Source organism: Schistocerca americana, chromosome 2 (genome assembly GCF_021461395.2).
Source record: "Schistocerca americana isolate TAMUIC-IGC-003095 chromosome 2, iqSchAmer2.1, whole genome shotgun sequence".
NCBI lineage: Eukaryota > Metazoa > Arthropoda > Insecta > Orthoptera > Acrididae > Schistocerca > Schistocerca americana.
The window spans coordinates 1,095,768,289-1,095,783,834 of NC_060120.1; the positions used below are offsets into that span (position 1 = coordinate 1,095,768,289).

The 15,546-nt window shown below is 41.8% G+C and overlaps 1 protein-coding gene across 1 annotated transcript in view; it reads right to left on the reverse strand.

The window, feature by feature from the left end:
- LOC124596507 (E3 ubiquitin-protein ligase CHIP) overlaps window positions 1-15,346 on the reverse strand; it is a 119,190-nt gene extending 103,844 nt beyond the window's left edge. The window contains exon 1 of the mRNA XM_047135669.1: window positions 15,048-15,346. Within this exon, the coding sequence (XP_046991625.1) occupies window positions 15,048-15,167 (120 nt within the window). The 5' untranslated portion in view covers window positions 15,168-15,346. The remainder of the gene's footprint in view (window positions 1-15,047) is intronic.
- Between the last annotated feature and the right edge of the window lie 200 nt (window positions 15,347-15,546).

Sequence of the window (15,546 nt, forward strand, 5' to 3'; positions counted from 1 at the left end):
GACTGCTGGTGTTTGACCACCAGCAAGATGACAAACTATGCTTCATCACGCGTCACCTGCCCCGATGCCACCCTCTCCCGGACCAGGGGCCCTCCCCACGAGTGCCATCAGCCGCAGCAATGGCCACCTGGCAAGATGGCCATTGCCGGGAATTCCAATGCCACAGGGGGATGGGCATCTACCCCTTGGCATACACGGGGAGCTAACAGGGCAGGCATCAGCAGAGCAATCCCTGTGTGGTCAGGAGGCTACAACCACCAGGGTACATGGCGGCTCCACCACAACAGACTGGCTACCGTGCTGGATATCAGGTGCAAAGAAGTCCACGGTCATTGTCGATGCAAATTGTGACACTGCATAGTGCATGGTGGAAAATGCACCCAGGAAGGTATCCCCGCCCAAGAGATGAAGAATGAGTGGGACTGAAATGCGATGACGAGAAAGTGGGCTAAAGATCTCAATGCACAATGGACACACTGGACCATGTAAGGTGCCCTTCCCCAACTGGCTCGCTCTTTGGGAAAATTTTGAAGAATGGAGGTCAAACCCTACAGGGGACCATCACATAATGGCCGAAAAATGAGAGACACCTTTTAGTCCCCTCTGACGACAGGAAGGAATATCTCAGGCCTATTCTTACCCCCAGAACCACAGGCGGGGGGGGGGGGGGGGGGGGGGGGGGGGGGAGGTGGGGGGGAGGTCCCAGAGCAACCACAAGAGTCTCTCCACTGGACACATCTCTGAATTCTGTCAGTGTTAATATAGTATGGGAAGTTGTCATATAATGTAAATATTTTAGGAGTAAAGCAGATCACTGACCAAACAGCATAAACGCAGAGTCGTCAACAGGCACACACAAAAGCGAATGAAAGCTTTGCTATCTTTCAGAAGAAACACACACACAGGTGCTCCCATACCGTGCCGTGGGGACAAGCAATGCCGGGATTGCCGTTCAGCAGACGAATTGGACTGTTGTGGTGTGTGAGTGCAGGGGAGAAGGGGTAGGTGCAGGGGGAAGGGGAAGGGCAGTGGCATTGGGAAAGGGAAGAGGAAGGGTGTCGGATGCGGTAGACCCAGAAAGAGGCAGGCAGTAGGAGGAGGTGCAGCAGGGGTGGGGGGGGGGGGGGGGAGGGGAGCGGGGTGGTACGACAGGTGGATGGGTTACATATGTAACTCTGGAATGAATGATCACTGGCAAAATCTGCGGTCAAGAACAAAGTTGACCACCCAATGGCAAAACATGCTCTATTTCAATGGCTGCTTCTCAATCCGAGCCTCCTGGGGTCAATCTCTGTTAATGCACTTTCCCCACACCCTCTTACCAATAGTCTCTCCTTCCTCTGTCTTGTCGCCCCTCTCAATCAACACACCCACATCATCATCATCATCATTATCTGCCACTCTTCACCAGCTGCAGTGCTGCTATGTCAGATGCCTAACCTATGCAACTGCTGCCCTGACGGCCCCCCCCCCTCCCCCAACCCCCCAAACCATGCTTCATAAAGTTATAAATCTATCCAGCCAACCCTTTACATCAGTAGGTCTAAAACAATAGTGAGTTTCTGCAACAACCAGTTTCAGTGCTACCACCCTAATTTAGAGCTGGAAGTTAGACTACAACATACTTTACAAAGAGCCAATATAACCTCATGATTCACTGATGATTTAAAACAATCACTTTTGTAGCTGGAAAAGTCAGTAGCCTATAGTTCAAAAGAGATGAAATGGAATCAAAGATTTCATAACAAGTATAACGAGATTCTGGAAATAATGTCACAGATGAATAAAACACTTCAAGGTATGAAGAAATTAAGGGAACCTGCAAACAACTGTTTCAAAAGAAATGGTAAAGAAGAAAACAAGGTAATGAAAAAAGTAACTGCACGAGTGCTTAATTTATAAATAGTTATTTTCAAAGAAAACATTACCAGTCCTAAGTCTTTGCCAACTTACATAAATTATAGTAGGAAAGTTCTGGTAGACTGTAAATTCTTTAGGAATAAAGGACATCATTCATGCAAATGCAGGGAGCCATTGACAGGTACACGAAAAAGCAAGAAAACCTGCTAACGTTCAGAATAAATCCTTTCTCAAGTTAAGAGTACAAATACACACATGCCGTTAGTATACAAATAGACACACATGTGCCTGTGCTCTTACATAGTGCTGGCTGGAAACAGTGTAAGGCTTGCAGTTCTGCAGCTGGACTAGAATGGGGTGAGGGTGTTTCCGATGGAGTGGGTAGAGGAAGTGAGAGGTAGAAGGCAGGAAGAGGGGTTGAGGTTGGGGTTGGGTAGCTGGCAGCTCAGTGTGAGGCAGCTGGTTTGCTGACTAGGAATGCAGGAGGGTGTTGGAGCCAGAGGGAAGCAGTACACGATGAATGTGACATGGCAACATGGATTGGGAGGCAGTGATAGGACAGAGGAAGGGACAACAGTCGCATTGAGTGGGGGACAAGGATAACTCGTATCTGGTAGAGGAGATCAGATGCCCCAGGTTGTGAAGCAGCCACTGGCATCAAGCAAATTGTGCTTAGCTGCACGGTGAGCCAGCAGGCATTCAACTTTGTTCTTGGCCGAAGTTTTCAGTGGCCATTCATTATAGTGGCCAGCCGGGTGGCTGAAACTTCCTGACATATCAAGTGTGCTGGACCAAGACTGATTGTTCATCATACTGGCATAAAAAACTTCGCAATGGCTGCAGCAGGGTTGGTATATGACATAGCTGCTTTCACTTGTAACCTTACTTCTGATGGGATACGGAAAGCATGTGACAACTGGAGTAGTAAGTGCTGTGTGAGTGGATTAGGCAGGTCTTGCACCTGGGTCTTTCGCAGTATGGCAAGGGGTTGGGAGTGGGACTGGCACATGGAGGGCTAGGATGTTGTGAAGGTTGGGTGGCAAAGGAACACCACATTACGAGGAGTGAGGATGATGTTGGGTGGCTGATTCACAACTTGAGCCATCTAGATCCTTCCCTGCACTACTAGAGTCTCAGTACTGCGCACACGGGAACTACTCTTGCAACACATCCTTCACTCCTGCCATCCTCTCAGTCTTAATCAGAGTTAACCCACGGTCCCCACATCTTCCACTCGGAAGGTTCCACTTCCTTTGTCCTACCACCGAATCCCAATTCACGTCTCCTTGTCACCTTCATTGTGTGCCACCTCTCTCTCCCGCATTGCTAACCAGCAAACCAGCTGCTTCCCTCTGAGCCACTAGAAGATTGGAAAAACAGTGCATTTTACCACACTGATTAACAATGCAGGTTTACTTCTACCTCCACTACACAATTCTTTGACTGTACATAGCGAGCTCCTGTGGGCAAAAGAGTGTCTACGAAAAATAAAAACAGAAACTATGGAAGTTTTGAGTGTGGTGCAAAACTTTTTTTGAGAACAGCTTATTGCAGTGCCTGTGTTATTCTGAATTATAATGCAAAATTCTTTTGGACATGTGCAGGAACAGGCACTGTGGCGACTACAGCCATTAAGAAATACATGAAATGTATTCGCAACTGCGACAACCACCAGCAGTATAATGGAGTGACGACAATGAAAATTTGTGCCGGACAATTTCCGTCGTCATCATTCCATTCTACAGATGTTGGTTGTCCATATTCGTAACTGCGGATACATTTAATATAATTCATAACAGCTGTAGTCGCCACTGTGCCTGTTCCTTTGGACACGTGTGCCTATGTTATTCCGAATTGCATTCTAATTTAGAATAACATAGGAACTGCAACATCGTATTTATCTGCGACTTTCAAGTAAATGTCTCACCTGTAAGGAACATACATAATAGATGTACAAGTCAGGTCGTAGATTCATGATTGATGGCATATGGAAGTTTGGGTCTGGCCATGAGTCGTGCACAAATAGCCAAACGGTAAGGCGACCTTCGCAACGGGGTTAATGGAGAACAGTGAGATACAAAGACACCAATATAATGTTATATCATTACAAGGACATGCAAGGCATGAGGTGGACAAAAGAATTTCACGGTTCAGAAAAGTAGAGGACATAATAGTGTGTGTTATCAAAAGTTTAGGAAATACGGAAGCGTCCGATCCTGCCCATCTGCTTTGACCCATGACGTCACAAATATGGCGGAAACAAAAACAAACACACACACTTTCCACAAGAAGCCTAATGACACTAACGGGACAAGCGCGGGAAATGGGGTGTTTTGGGTGGGGGGCAAACTAAATATAAACAAATTTAGACGCCTTGCGTAGCTACAACTTGTCAGTGAAGACAGCCATGCATGAATACCCACCCACCTCCCCAGCGGCCGTAACCCCTGCAACCCATAGAAGATAAAGATGCTTCAGTAGCTGATTAGTGTTTTTTGTCTTTAAAAAAAAAAAAATCTCATGGGATAGAACGAACAGATCAGAAAGATAAATATAATAAACTAAAACAGAAATTGGAGGAAACAGATAATTAAAATAAGTAATAAGTGTTTTTAAATTAAAAAAAAAAAAAAATCTCATGAGATAGAACGAACAGATCAGAAAAGTAAATAAAATAAGATAAAATAAGATAAAACAGAACTGGAGACAGCCACACTCAAACCAAACTCCGCGCCGTCATGACGTCACACACGACAACACCCTTACATCACGTGTCAAAGCCGACGCGTTGGATCGGACGCTTCTGTCGACCCAAAGTTTAATGTAATTCGCACAGAAGACATACAGTTAGTTTTCAATATAAAGGCAAGCAATGAGAGGCTGTTAATCTAGCTTTATCCGTAATTTGCAGTGCTAGAAATGACGGCATTCAGTATGCAGGAAATCTGCCTCCAGTCAGAATTTTTTTCATGTTTCACCAACACATAAAAAAAGGAAAAAAAAACATAACTCACTGAAAACAAATCAAACACTTCCAAACCCACGTTACAGCACTGACTAACCAGACTCAAATAAATCCACATTACCACAGTTATAACCAATACTCAAATGAACACAATAGCACAATTTAAACTCAACACATCACATCCGATAGATGGCACCTTGAAATGCAACAACATGACAACTACAAACACGAACCAACTCAAAAACACCGAACCTTAGTGACGTCACACACAACGCCATTACATCAAGGGCCAAAGCGGAAGGATGGAACCGAACACTTCCAATGAAACAATTCAAGTCATAAGCTTTGATTGGCTTCGCCAACTTACAACAGAATGTCAGCTTCCAATCGAACCTACATGTCAGGTCAAGCTACAGATCAGTATGTCACAAGGACCATTCTTTTTTTCCAAATTCATTGGCTTTGTCAATTAACAACAAATGTATGAATACATGCACCAAAAGGTGATGTGACAATAACCACAACATTAACGCTGCTGGCCAAAGCCGCCAACTAGTAGTGAACATTCCTCTTGCTCCTACAATTTCATAACAAATTAAATGGCATTCCAGAAACAGCCACATAAAAATCACAACATTATTAAAACTTACAAAACAGGCTGGTTAAGTAGCAGTGAATAAAAGAGAAGAAATTCAGAATTTGAAAGCACAGTTCTGCAACAAAGCACCACACCTATTTTGCTGACTCCCACCAAGACGCGGCCACGACCTCTGTAAACAGGAACTCAAACAAAAACTCCTCAGATTTTTAATTATAAGTTTTAAAACAAACAGCCAGGGAATACATAAGGCAGCCGTACAAGTTGGAACACGTTCTTAGAATTTTTTAGGCTCTATATTGAACAAGTCAGATATGGATGATGGTTCTTTTAAATAAGGATAATCCAGATATTCAACTTATATTAATAGAGGTTTCAAATCTAACCTGGAAAAGCCATATCCTAACAGTAAAAAAAGCAAGCGCCACAACAGTATTATGTCAATCTAGATTCAGTAGGTTCAATTGACCAAATGGGTCAACTGAACCTACTGCTAGCAGATCTCTGCTTCATCCCACAATACAACGATTGTGTGACATGTGACGTCATACGTATGCAAACAGAAAGAGCAAAGAACACTGACAATATATCTTATTGAAGCATGCATAATGATAACAGACTGATCCATTGTGCAGCCCTAAGTCTATATGGCATTACAGAAGTGTCTGATTCCACCTGTCTGCTTTGAAAAATGATGTCAAGATGGCAGACACCCTTCCTTCCAGCATACACTGCACGGTGACCATAAACTCACGATATACACATGCGAACAAAAATAGAAACAACACAAGAATGTGATGTTTAAACCTTTCCCGGCGTACTGATTGTTCCATAAAAACACGGGAGAACTGCCGGATATCAGTAACGTCCTGCCACGATATTTCGGCGCAGAGTCTTCTGGCCATCTTCAGGTGAGTACCACTGTAGTAGTATTGGCGAGTACGCGCTGAGCTCTGCTATTTAAAGCCATACTGAGGTGACATTGCGCATGCGCTGCTCAGCGTGCGCATTCATAACAACTCCGTGCGCTGCGCCTCGCACCTTCCGCGGTGAAAGCTTGGCGAATCGATATCAGGTCGATTTTCATCTTTATGCAGATAACTACGTTGACTCTGAAGTTTCTCTATAACAGGATTCCAAGCAGAGTTTAGCTGATAACCACTATCTCGATTGATGAGAGTCTCGTCGTCAGACAATCTTATTTCCACAGATTCATTGATAATCGAGCTCCAAAAGTTTGATGTATGGGCCGAAATTTTTGTGTCATTGTAATTCATGGAATGGTCTGTGGAAATACAATGTTCGGCGATTGCGGACTTGGTGGATTGGAGAAGGCGAGTATGCCATTGGTGTTCCACAATGCGTTCCTGCACAGTTCGTGTTGTTTGCCCTATATATGATTTGCCACATTCACACAGAATTTTGTAAACACCTAATTTATGCAGGCCCAGGATCCCACCAGTGGTGAAATTTTGGAAGGAGAGCGAAAGATGCTAGCTGGATGGTGTGACATGGGCTAAAGCAAACTGGAGCCATGATAAAGCTGTGACGAGACAAACTGCCAAGATTGACAGACTTTCTACACAGATGCAGCAGGAAGTTCCAACTCTACGATCTGTTGTTAATTTGACGGAGAAAACTTTAGATGATGCGACTGTGTCTGTGCTAGCAAAAGGACTGAATTTTGCTCCCACACCTGTGTCACCGCCACTAGTGGATTTCATCAGTGCCCTCGAAGAAGCTGTACGCTGTCTTGATACAGATGAAGCGGAGGAAGTTCGTCGAGAGTCTTGCCGTGTGTTGACCAGAGGTGCACCAATGAAGATTAACATCTCGCCCATGGAGAGGATAGCCCTCCGTAACTTACGAGCAGATGTGGATACAGTAGTCTTAAAATCTGACAAAGGAAATGCTACTGTCCTCATACCAAGGGATGATTATATTAATAAGATCAATGTTTTATTATGTGACTCAAAGTATAGCAAAAACGATAAGGATCCCACAAGCCGAGTGGTGCGAAAAACAGCAGAACTTTTATCAAATAGTTCTCTACTGAAAGAGGTCATCAAGAGACTGAAACCAAACATTTCAGTTCCACCTAGGCTATATGGACTGCCTAAGATCCACAGGGAAAATTTGCCATTACGTCCAACTGAGAGTAACATTGGAGCAGCCACCTACGACCTAGCAAAATTCTTGGCATCTTTGCTCAAGCCAATGATAGGCAAGTGTCCACATCACATAAAGAATTCTAGTGATTTTATCAGCCGACTTCAGTCACTACAACTGGAAAGTAACGACTTATTGGTCAGTCTTGATGTGGTTTCACTTTTCACAAAGGACTCACTACACCTCATTGGCAATATGCTGGGTGTAGACATTACAGCATTGTTTGAGCACACTCTCTCCTCTACATATTTTATATTTAACATTGAATTTTACAAACAATCTGATGGTGTCGCCATGGGGAGTCCTTTGTCTCCCCTGGTGGCCAATCTTTTTATGGAAGATTTTGAGGAGAGAGCACTCGACTCTGTCACTTTCAAACCGATAGTATTTTGGCGATACGTTGCCAACACTTTCATAGTGAGGCCTCATGATCTGGACTGTCTCCAAGAATTTTTACGTCACATGAACTCCATACATGAAAACATACAGTTTACCATGGAGATAGAGAAAGATGGTTGCCTGCCATTTTTAGACGTCTTGGTGCGACGTAAGAGTGATGGCACACTTTGTCACTCAGTGTACAGAAAGCCCACTCATACACACCTGTATCTACAAGCTACTAGTTGCCACCATCCAGCACAAACAATGGGCATTCTCAAAACCTTGATCCACCATGCCCATACCATCTCTGACGCCTACAGTCTTCAAGCGGAACTGGAACACCTGCAAAAAGTATTTCTGAAGAATGGCTTTTCAACTAGGCAAGTGAACAGAGTGATGCAGACCTACAAACGATGGAACAAAGAAAAGGAAGAGGCCTTAAGGTCGACTGCTTATCTACCATTTACTGGGAATATTTCTTTACAGATAGGCATTATATTGAGAAAGTATCAAGTGAGAGTTATCTATCGCCCTCCTTCCAAAATTTCATCACTGGTGGGATCCATTAAAGACGACCTGGGCCTGCATAAATCAGGTGTTTACAAAATCCCGTGTAAATGTGGCAAATCATATATAGGGCAAAAAACACGAACTGTGCAGGAACGCATTGTGGAACACCAATGGCATACTCGCCTTCTCCAATCCACCAAGTCCGCAATCACCGAACATTGTATTTCCACAGACAATTCCATGAATTACGACGACACAAAAATGTTGTCCCATACATCAAACTTTTGGAGCTCAATTATCAACGAATCTGTGGAAATACGATTGTCTGACAACGAGACTCTCATCAATCGAGATAGTGGTTATCAGCTAAACTCTGCTTGGAATCCTGTTATAGAGAAACTTCGTAGTCGACGCAGTTATCTGCATAAGGATGGAAATCGACCTGACACCGATACGCCAGGCTTTCACAGTGGAAGGTGCGAGGCACAGCGCACGAAGTTGTTATGAATGCGCACGCTGAGCAGCGCATGCGCAATGTCACCTCAGTATGGCTTTAAATAGCAGAGCTCAGCGCGCACTCCCCAGTACTACTGTAGAGTGGTACTCACCTGAAGATGGCCAAAAGACTCTGCGCCGAAATATCGTGGCAGGACGTTACTGATATCCAGCAGTTCTCCCATGTTTTTATGGAACGACACAAGAATATTTCACTCCAGCAATAAAATGAAACTAATGGAACAACTGCAATCAGTATGGGGTTTAGGACGGGGACACCCTAAATACAGAACAATACGAGGAACAGCACCACCCCGAAACAAATATTATCCACAAAATCCAACAAAAGAATTCTCAACATATGCTGGACCTGATGGGATACCAGTTCGATTTTACACAGAGTACACTAAGGAACTTGCCCCCCCTTCTTGCAGTGGTGTACCGTAGGTCTCTAGAAGAGCGTAGCGTTCCAAAGGATTGGAAAAGGGCACAGGTCATCCCCGTTTTCAAGAAGGGACGTCGAACAGATGTGCAGAACTATAGACCTATATCTCTAACGTCGATCAGTTGTAGAATTTTGGAACACGTATTATGTTCGAGTATAATGACTTTTCTGGAGACTAGAAATCTACTCTGTAGGAATCAGCATGGGTTTCAAAAAAGATGGTCGTGTGAAACCCAGCCCGCGCTATTCGTTCGTGAGACTCAGAGGGCCATAGACACGGGTTCTCAGGTAGATGCCGTGTTTCTCGACTTCCGCAAGGCGTTCGATACAGTTCCCCACAGTCGTTTAATGAACAAAGTAAGAGCATATGGACTATCAGACCAATTGTGTGAGTGGACTGAAGAGTTCCTAGATAACAGAAAGCAGCATGTCATTCTCAATGGAGAGAAGTCTTCCGAAGTAAGAGTGATTTCAGGTGTGCCGCATGGGAGTGTCGTAGGACCGTTTCTATTCGCAATATACATAAATGACCTTGTGGATGACATCGGAAATTCACTGAGGCTTTTTGCGGATGATGCTGTGGTATATCGAGAGGTTGTAACAATGGAAAATTGTACTGAAATGCAGGAGGATCTGCAACGAATTGACGCAAGGTGCAGGGAATGGCAATTGAATCTCAATGAAGTCAACGATACCAAAACCCCACAAACAAATCAAAAACCCAAAACCAGCGCCCTCATTCATTTAAGCAATTAAAATAAACTATACACCAAAACAAAAAACCGTAAATAATCCATTAAAAATGAAATAAAACAAAACACTTGCTAACAGCCAAATCCATCAACAAAACAATTAAGTTGGCCATGACAACCCCCCTCCCCTCCAAACACACACACAATAAAAACAAAACAAAATCATCCAAACGACCCCAACATCGTCCCTCCCCCTTTCACCAATGTTAAGTCCCATAGTGCTCAGAGCCATTTGAACCTTTCACCAACTCTAAGCCACCCAATACCACTCCTAAACCCAACATCCAAAAGAAATGGAACGAACAAAAACTGCAACCATTCACACACATTTAAAAAAGAAAGAAAGAAATAAAAAAGCACAGTCCACAGAAAACAACAAAATAATTCCTCGAAGACATACAAATGAACGATAACAATAGTAGTATGTAAGTAAAACAATCTCCCTGACGGCTATGCTAAGAAATCTCAAAGCACGTCCCTCATTGGACAGATCACCAAATATTGTCATGGTTGCATGGCCACATACAGAGGTCCATGGTCCAAGAAACTGGGACTCTAGTGAACTTTGCACACTCAGTACACACAACACATCACATAGGCACCAATTAAGCTGAACCTCTGCAGAAAACTTATTGTTCCCATCATACCAATGCCCAGGGCAACATGGAGTGAATAATTATTAATGTTTTCTGCCAACACTACAACAGTTCAATCCACAAAAAAACACATAAATCTAATCATACACACCACAAATACAAACCAATAAATACCCGAAACAATAAATCAACATAACTCACCGACGATACAGCACACACTTCCAACAACTTCACCGAATGATTACACAATGCCACATTACTGAATACCACGCATAACACAAACATCTTCAAACATGAACATATACTCCACAAGGGGAGCCCTATATACCACAAAACACCATCTACAAAGCTGACCCAACTCAAGAGCACTGTGTCACAAGAATGTCACACACAATAAACTTATGTCATGGGTCGTGTAGATGGGTGGAATTGGGCGCTTTCCTTGACAAGTCTAAGTTACGTTGTAAGGTGGCAGTCTGGTTGCGAGTTGGGAAAGCGAACATGTGTGAACTGAAACCATAGATGAAGTGAAATATTGATCTCCATCTCAGCCCGAGGTCAACGTTATGTTAGAAATTGACAGTCTGGTTATGATTTGGAGAACTGGTATTAAAACATTTTAGTTAATTCAACCAATTTATGCCTTTACTCCATTTAACTTATTGTCCAACTGTATGCCATGGAATTTTAACCCCTAGCTACTACAGACTGTCTCTCAGACCGCCACAATTTTTTGTCTGGTGATATTTCACACACCCCTGCAAAATGAAATGGAAACTTCTGTTTACCTTCCCATTGGTTGACAAGCTACATGTGCCAGAACTCTTGGATTGTTGCTGCTCTTTGTTTCTTATTTACGGGTCTTGAGAGGTCTCACAGCCATACCCTAAACATCTCAGTGAATCCTAAGACAAAGACTTTGATAAGAGTGATAATGACTCTAATTTCAAGATCTTGAGTGATCACGACACTAATTCAGAACAGGAAACAGAAAGTGGTGAAGATGACAGCTGATGATGATGTAGACGATTACTTCTTCACTAAGAACAGATGTTTCCACTGGAGAAAAAAACAGCTACCAGCTAACATAAGAACATGACAACACAATATTGTCTTGCAGCTTCCTGGACTGTACAGATGGTGAAAAGACTCAAAGAAAACCCTGCTCTTTTGGAGGTATGGAAACTGTTCTTTACCTAAGATATGTTAGATGAAATCATACTATGGACGAACCCGAAAATATTTAAGATCAGAATACCATACACAAATGATCGCTTATGTTATCTACAAGATGTTGAAGTCACTAACTGTTCTACTGGTGTATTCAGCTATTTTCAAATCGGGAAATGAATCACTTTACAGCTCACCTGTATCCAATGGGACAGGCAGAGGTGTTTCCAGATCCACTGCCAGTAAAGAAAGATTCCTATTTTTATTAACTGCTTTCCAATTTGACTATCCATATGATCAACAGGAAGGAAAGAGTAGACAAGTCAGCAGCAATTTCACAAATTTTTCTGCATTTCATCAAAAACCATCAACTTTGCTACATTTTAAGTGCAACAGTGTGTGCCAATGAAATACTTGTACCTTTCAATGGAAGGTGTGGGTTTAGAATGTATATGCCAAACAAACTGGCAAAATATGACTAGAAAATTCAGTGCTTGACTGATGCTTGGACAAATTAGTTGTATAATGCGTACATTTATTCCAGAAAAGGCAGCGATGTTCGTACCCTTTGAAATTATAAGAAAGGTCACATTGTTCCCACACGCACTGTCCTGTTATTGTTGAAGCCTATTGAAAAGACCTGGAGAAATATTACAGGTGACTACTGGTACATATCAGTAGAACTAGTCAATGTACTTTTGAAAACAGTCTCATTTGTTGGCAGACTGGAGAGAAATAAAAATGATTTATCACAGCAGTTTCTACTTAATAAGAAGTGAGATATGAAGACAACTGTTTATTGTTTTACAGAAGACATGACACTGGTTTCTTTTGTGCCCAAGAAGTTGAATTCTTATGTGGTACATCAATCTTATCCAAAGGCAGATGTAATGAGATTGATCTTCATGAAGACTCTAGCAAAAGATCTTGCCAAGCATCATATGAAGTGTATGCTTTCTATAGGACGTTTGCCTCCATAGATGAGTGACATCATGAGAGTACTTCACATACAAGATGAGCCACAGACACAGTAAGAACAGTTCTAAACTTGCGTGCCTTTTGTTCTCCTCATTTCCCTGCCAACAGTGTGGCATTCCAATCTGTTTAGAGTGTTCTAGTAAGGTCTGTATCAAGTGCACGCAAGTTGAAACTGACTGAAATATGATTCAGGTCCTCATATGACTATGTAATTAGCTTTTACTTGTTCTTTTATAGGTAAAATGTGGCAAAATTTTTCCCTTTATTGAATTATGGAATGCAATAGCCACTCTACTTTGAAACAATGAGCTGTAAACTCAAAGCTGATTTTGATTCCAATTTCTCATAAATGAAGCGTGTTTTTCCAACTACTTATTTTGCAACTCTGTAATATCTCTCTGGTGATAATCAGTGAGTGAGTACAGAGCCAACTATCTACTGTTATTTTCGTGACATGCATATTAAAATAAAAGCGCAAATTCTGCTGTTTTATTTGTCTGAATGTTTAAAATTCTGCGTTGTCGAAAAAAATCCAGGTTCCCACAAAATCTACTTATAAGAAGTGTAATGAATAACAAGAAGACACGAAAATATGTATTCAGCAAAACAATGGTCTTATATGTAAAAAATAAAAAGATGGTCTGAGACACCCCTCCATTGTAACAGAGTTCCTGTCAACGTCCATAGCACTTAACAGTTAAACAGTCACGTGACAGGACTAGTCATCATAAACCGTATCTGACTGTAACAAAACATTTAACAATATTAATAATATCTATCATGTCATTATTATGACGAGGAAAATGTGTGATGCTCGAGAATATGGCAAACACCTAGTGATACAAGCTGCACAACTTTCTTAAGTTTTCCAATCTCAGTAAGCTAATGGTCACTGATAATGCCTCTGCAACAGCAAAGTAATATGCATTGCTCAAAAATGAGTTCTTATTGCATGTTACTCCACCTCTAGAGCTTTCTGTGCAGGTCTGCAGAATCTTCTGTGCAGTTAATGAGATATATGAAAACATTAAACAAAGTTAACTCAAGATATCTCACAGCGGAACGCATTTAACATTTCCTTGAAACACAGAATTATATCTTGAATACCAATACCAATAACACAATTCCCATAAATTCAGGTAGGCATAGAAGTAAATACTGCCACAGCAAACAGATGGCACTTAGATATTTTTAAGTACCAAAAACAAGCAACACGAGACAAGTTTGATCCCGTAAATGCATAATGTAGGCTGACTATGTTGTGCAACAATCAGCAGCAACGTATAAAAAAACTTGTTATACTGAGAAAGCACCCGCAATTGAAAACAAATCACAACAGAACAAAAATAACTTCATATACTAGTGAAATCGACGCAAGAAACGTCCTTAAATTATTGAACTAAAGAGGTAAAAAATTTCAACATAGTCATGACATGTAAAGCAGATATTCAAAAGAGGTTTCTCACAGTATCAAGCAGCTGAGCTGAGGTAATACTGTGGGATACACCCAACAACATTCTGCAGAAGACAAAAACCACGTATCAAACTTGGTATACTCATCAACATAACTAGTTCCAGAAAATAACTGTAGTATCTACTTCAAATAAAAGACGAAAAAAATCTCACATGTGCTGTCACTTGCAGGAATTTATCGTGGAATGAGTGCATAGAAAATGATTAAACACACTTTTAGATCCTCCCCCCCCCCCCCCCCCCAAAGCACTGTTTAGGGTAAAAAACCTGACCAGGATAAAGAAGTTCCTGTTTCCAGGTGAAAGTCTACAACTAGAATTATATTAGGCCTACTTATTTTTGTGCAACACACTGACATTACTGTATGTGTACTTCTCCAACTTCCACACCAAAATAAAATAACTTACTCGTCTATGAATTGTGGTGAAAAATACATACAACGTGTTTCTCACGATATTAAGTTTCAGATGGCAAAGAACGAATCTCGCCCACACCTAGCTTGTAAGGGTAAAAACAGTGATCACAGCAATAACTGTTCTACAATCACACAACAAATACGATTTCCTATGAAAATGGGCTGATAAGCTATGGTTATGAGACAGAACTTATTACAAAAAGAACGCAGAATTGTGACTAGTATGGAATTAACACATACGATGGCTTTCGTGTAACAATTTACTGCATCCTCGTATTTCCTTAACGTGAAAAGTCTGTTTCCCTGGTCCTTTAACTCCTTGTCTGTTAAGTTCGCAGTGGAGTACATATATTTACTCATTTTATCCTAAAGTGTCTCCACAATTTTTTCTTTTTTTTGGAACGTGTTATTTCGATAATTTTAAAAATCTACCACAACACTCAAACAACACTATTCCCCAAAAGCCATTTTTTTTCACAGCTTCCGAAAACTACGCAGGCGTGCACTGCATTGAGCATTAACCAATTGGGTTGATGCGCTATCGAACATAAGACAATCGCTGGTTAATAGTGGCGTAAAATACTGCAGCGTTTATTTCGCAAAGCAGAAATATCATTATAGTATTATTGCTTGCTGTAGTTCAGCAAGCACACAAATTCTATGACGGGAAGCAAATAGTTATCGGCGATCATTCATGTGCGAAGATTAATACTTATTCTTCTTACGCAAGTTTCACGCT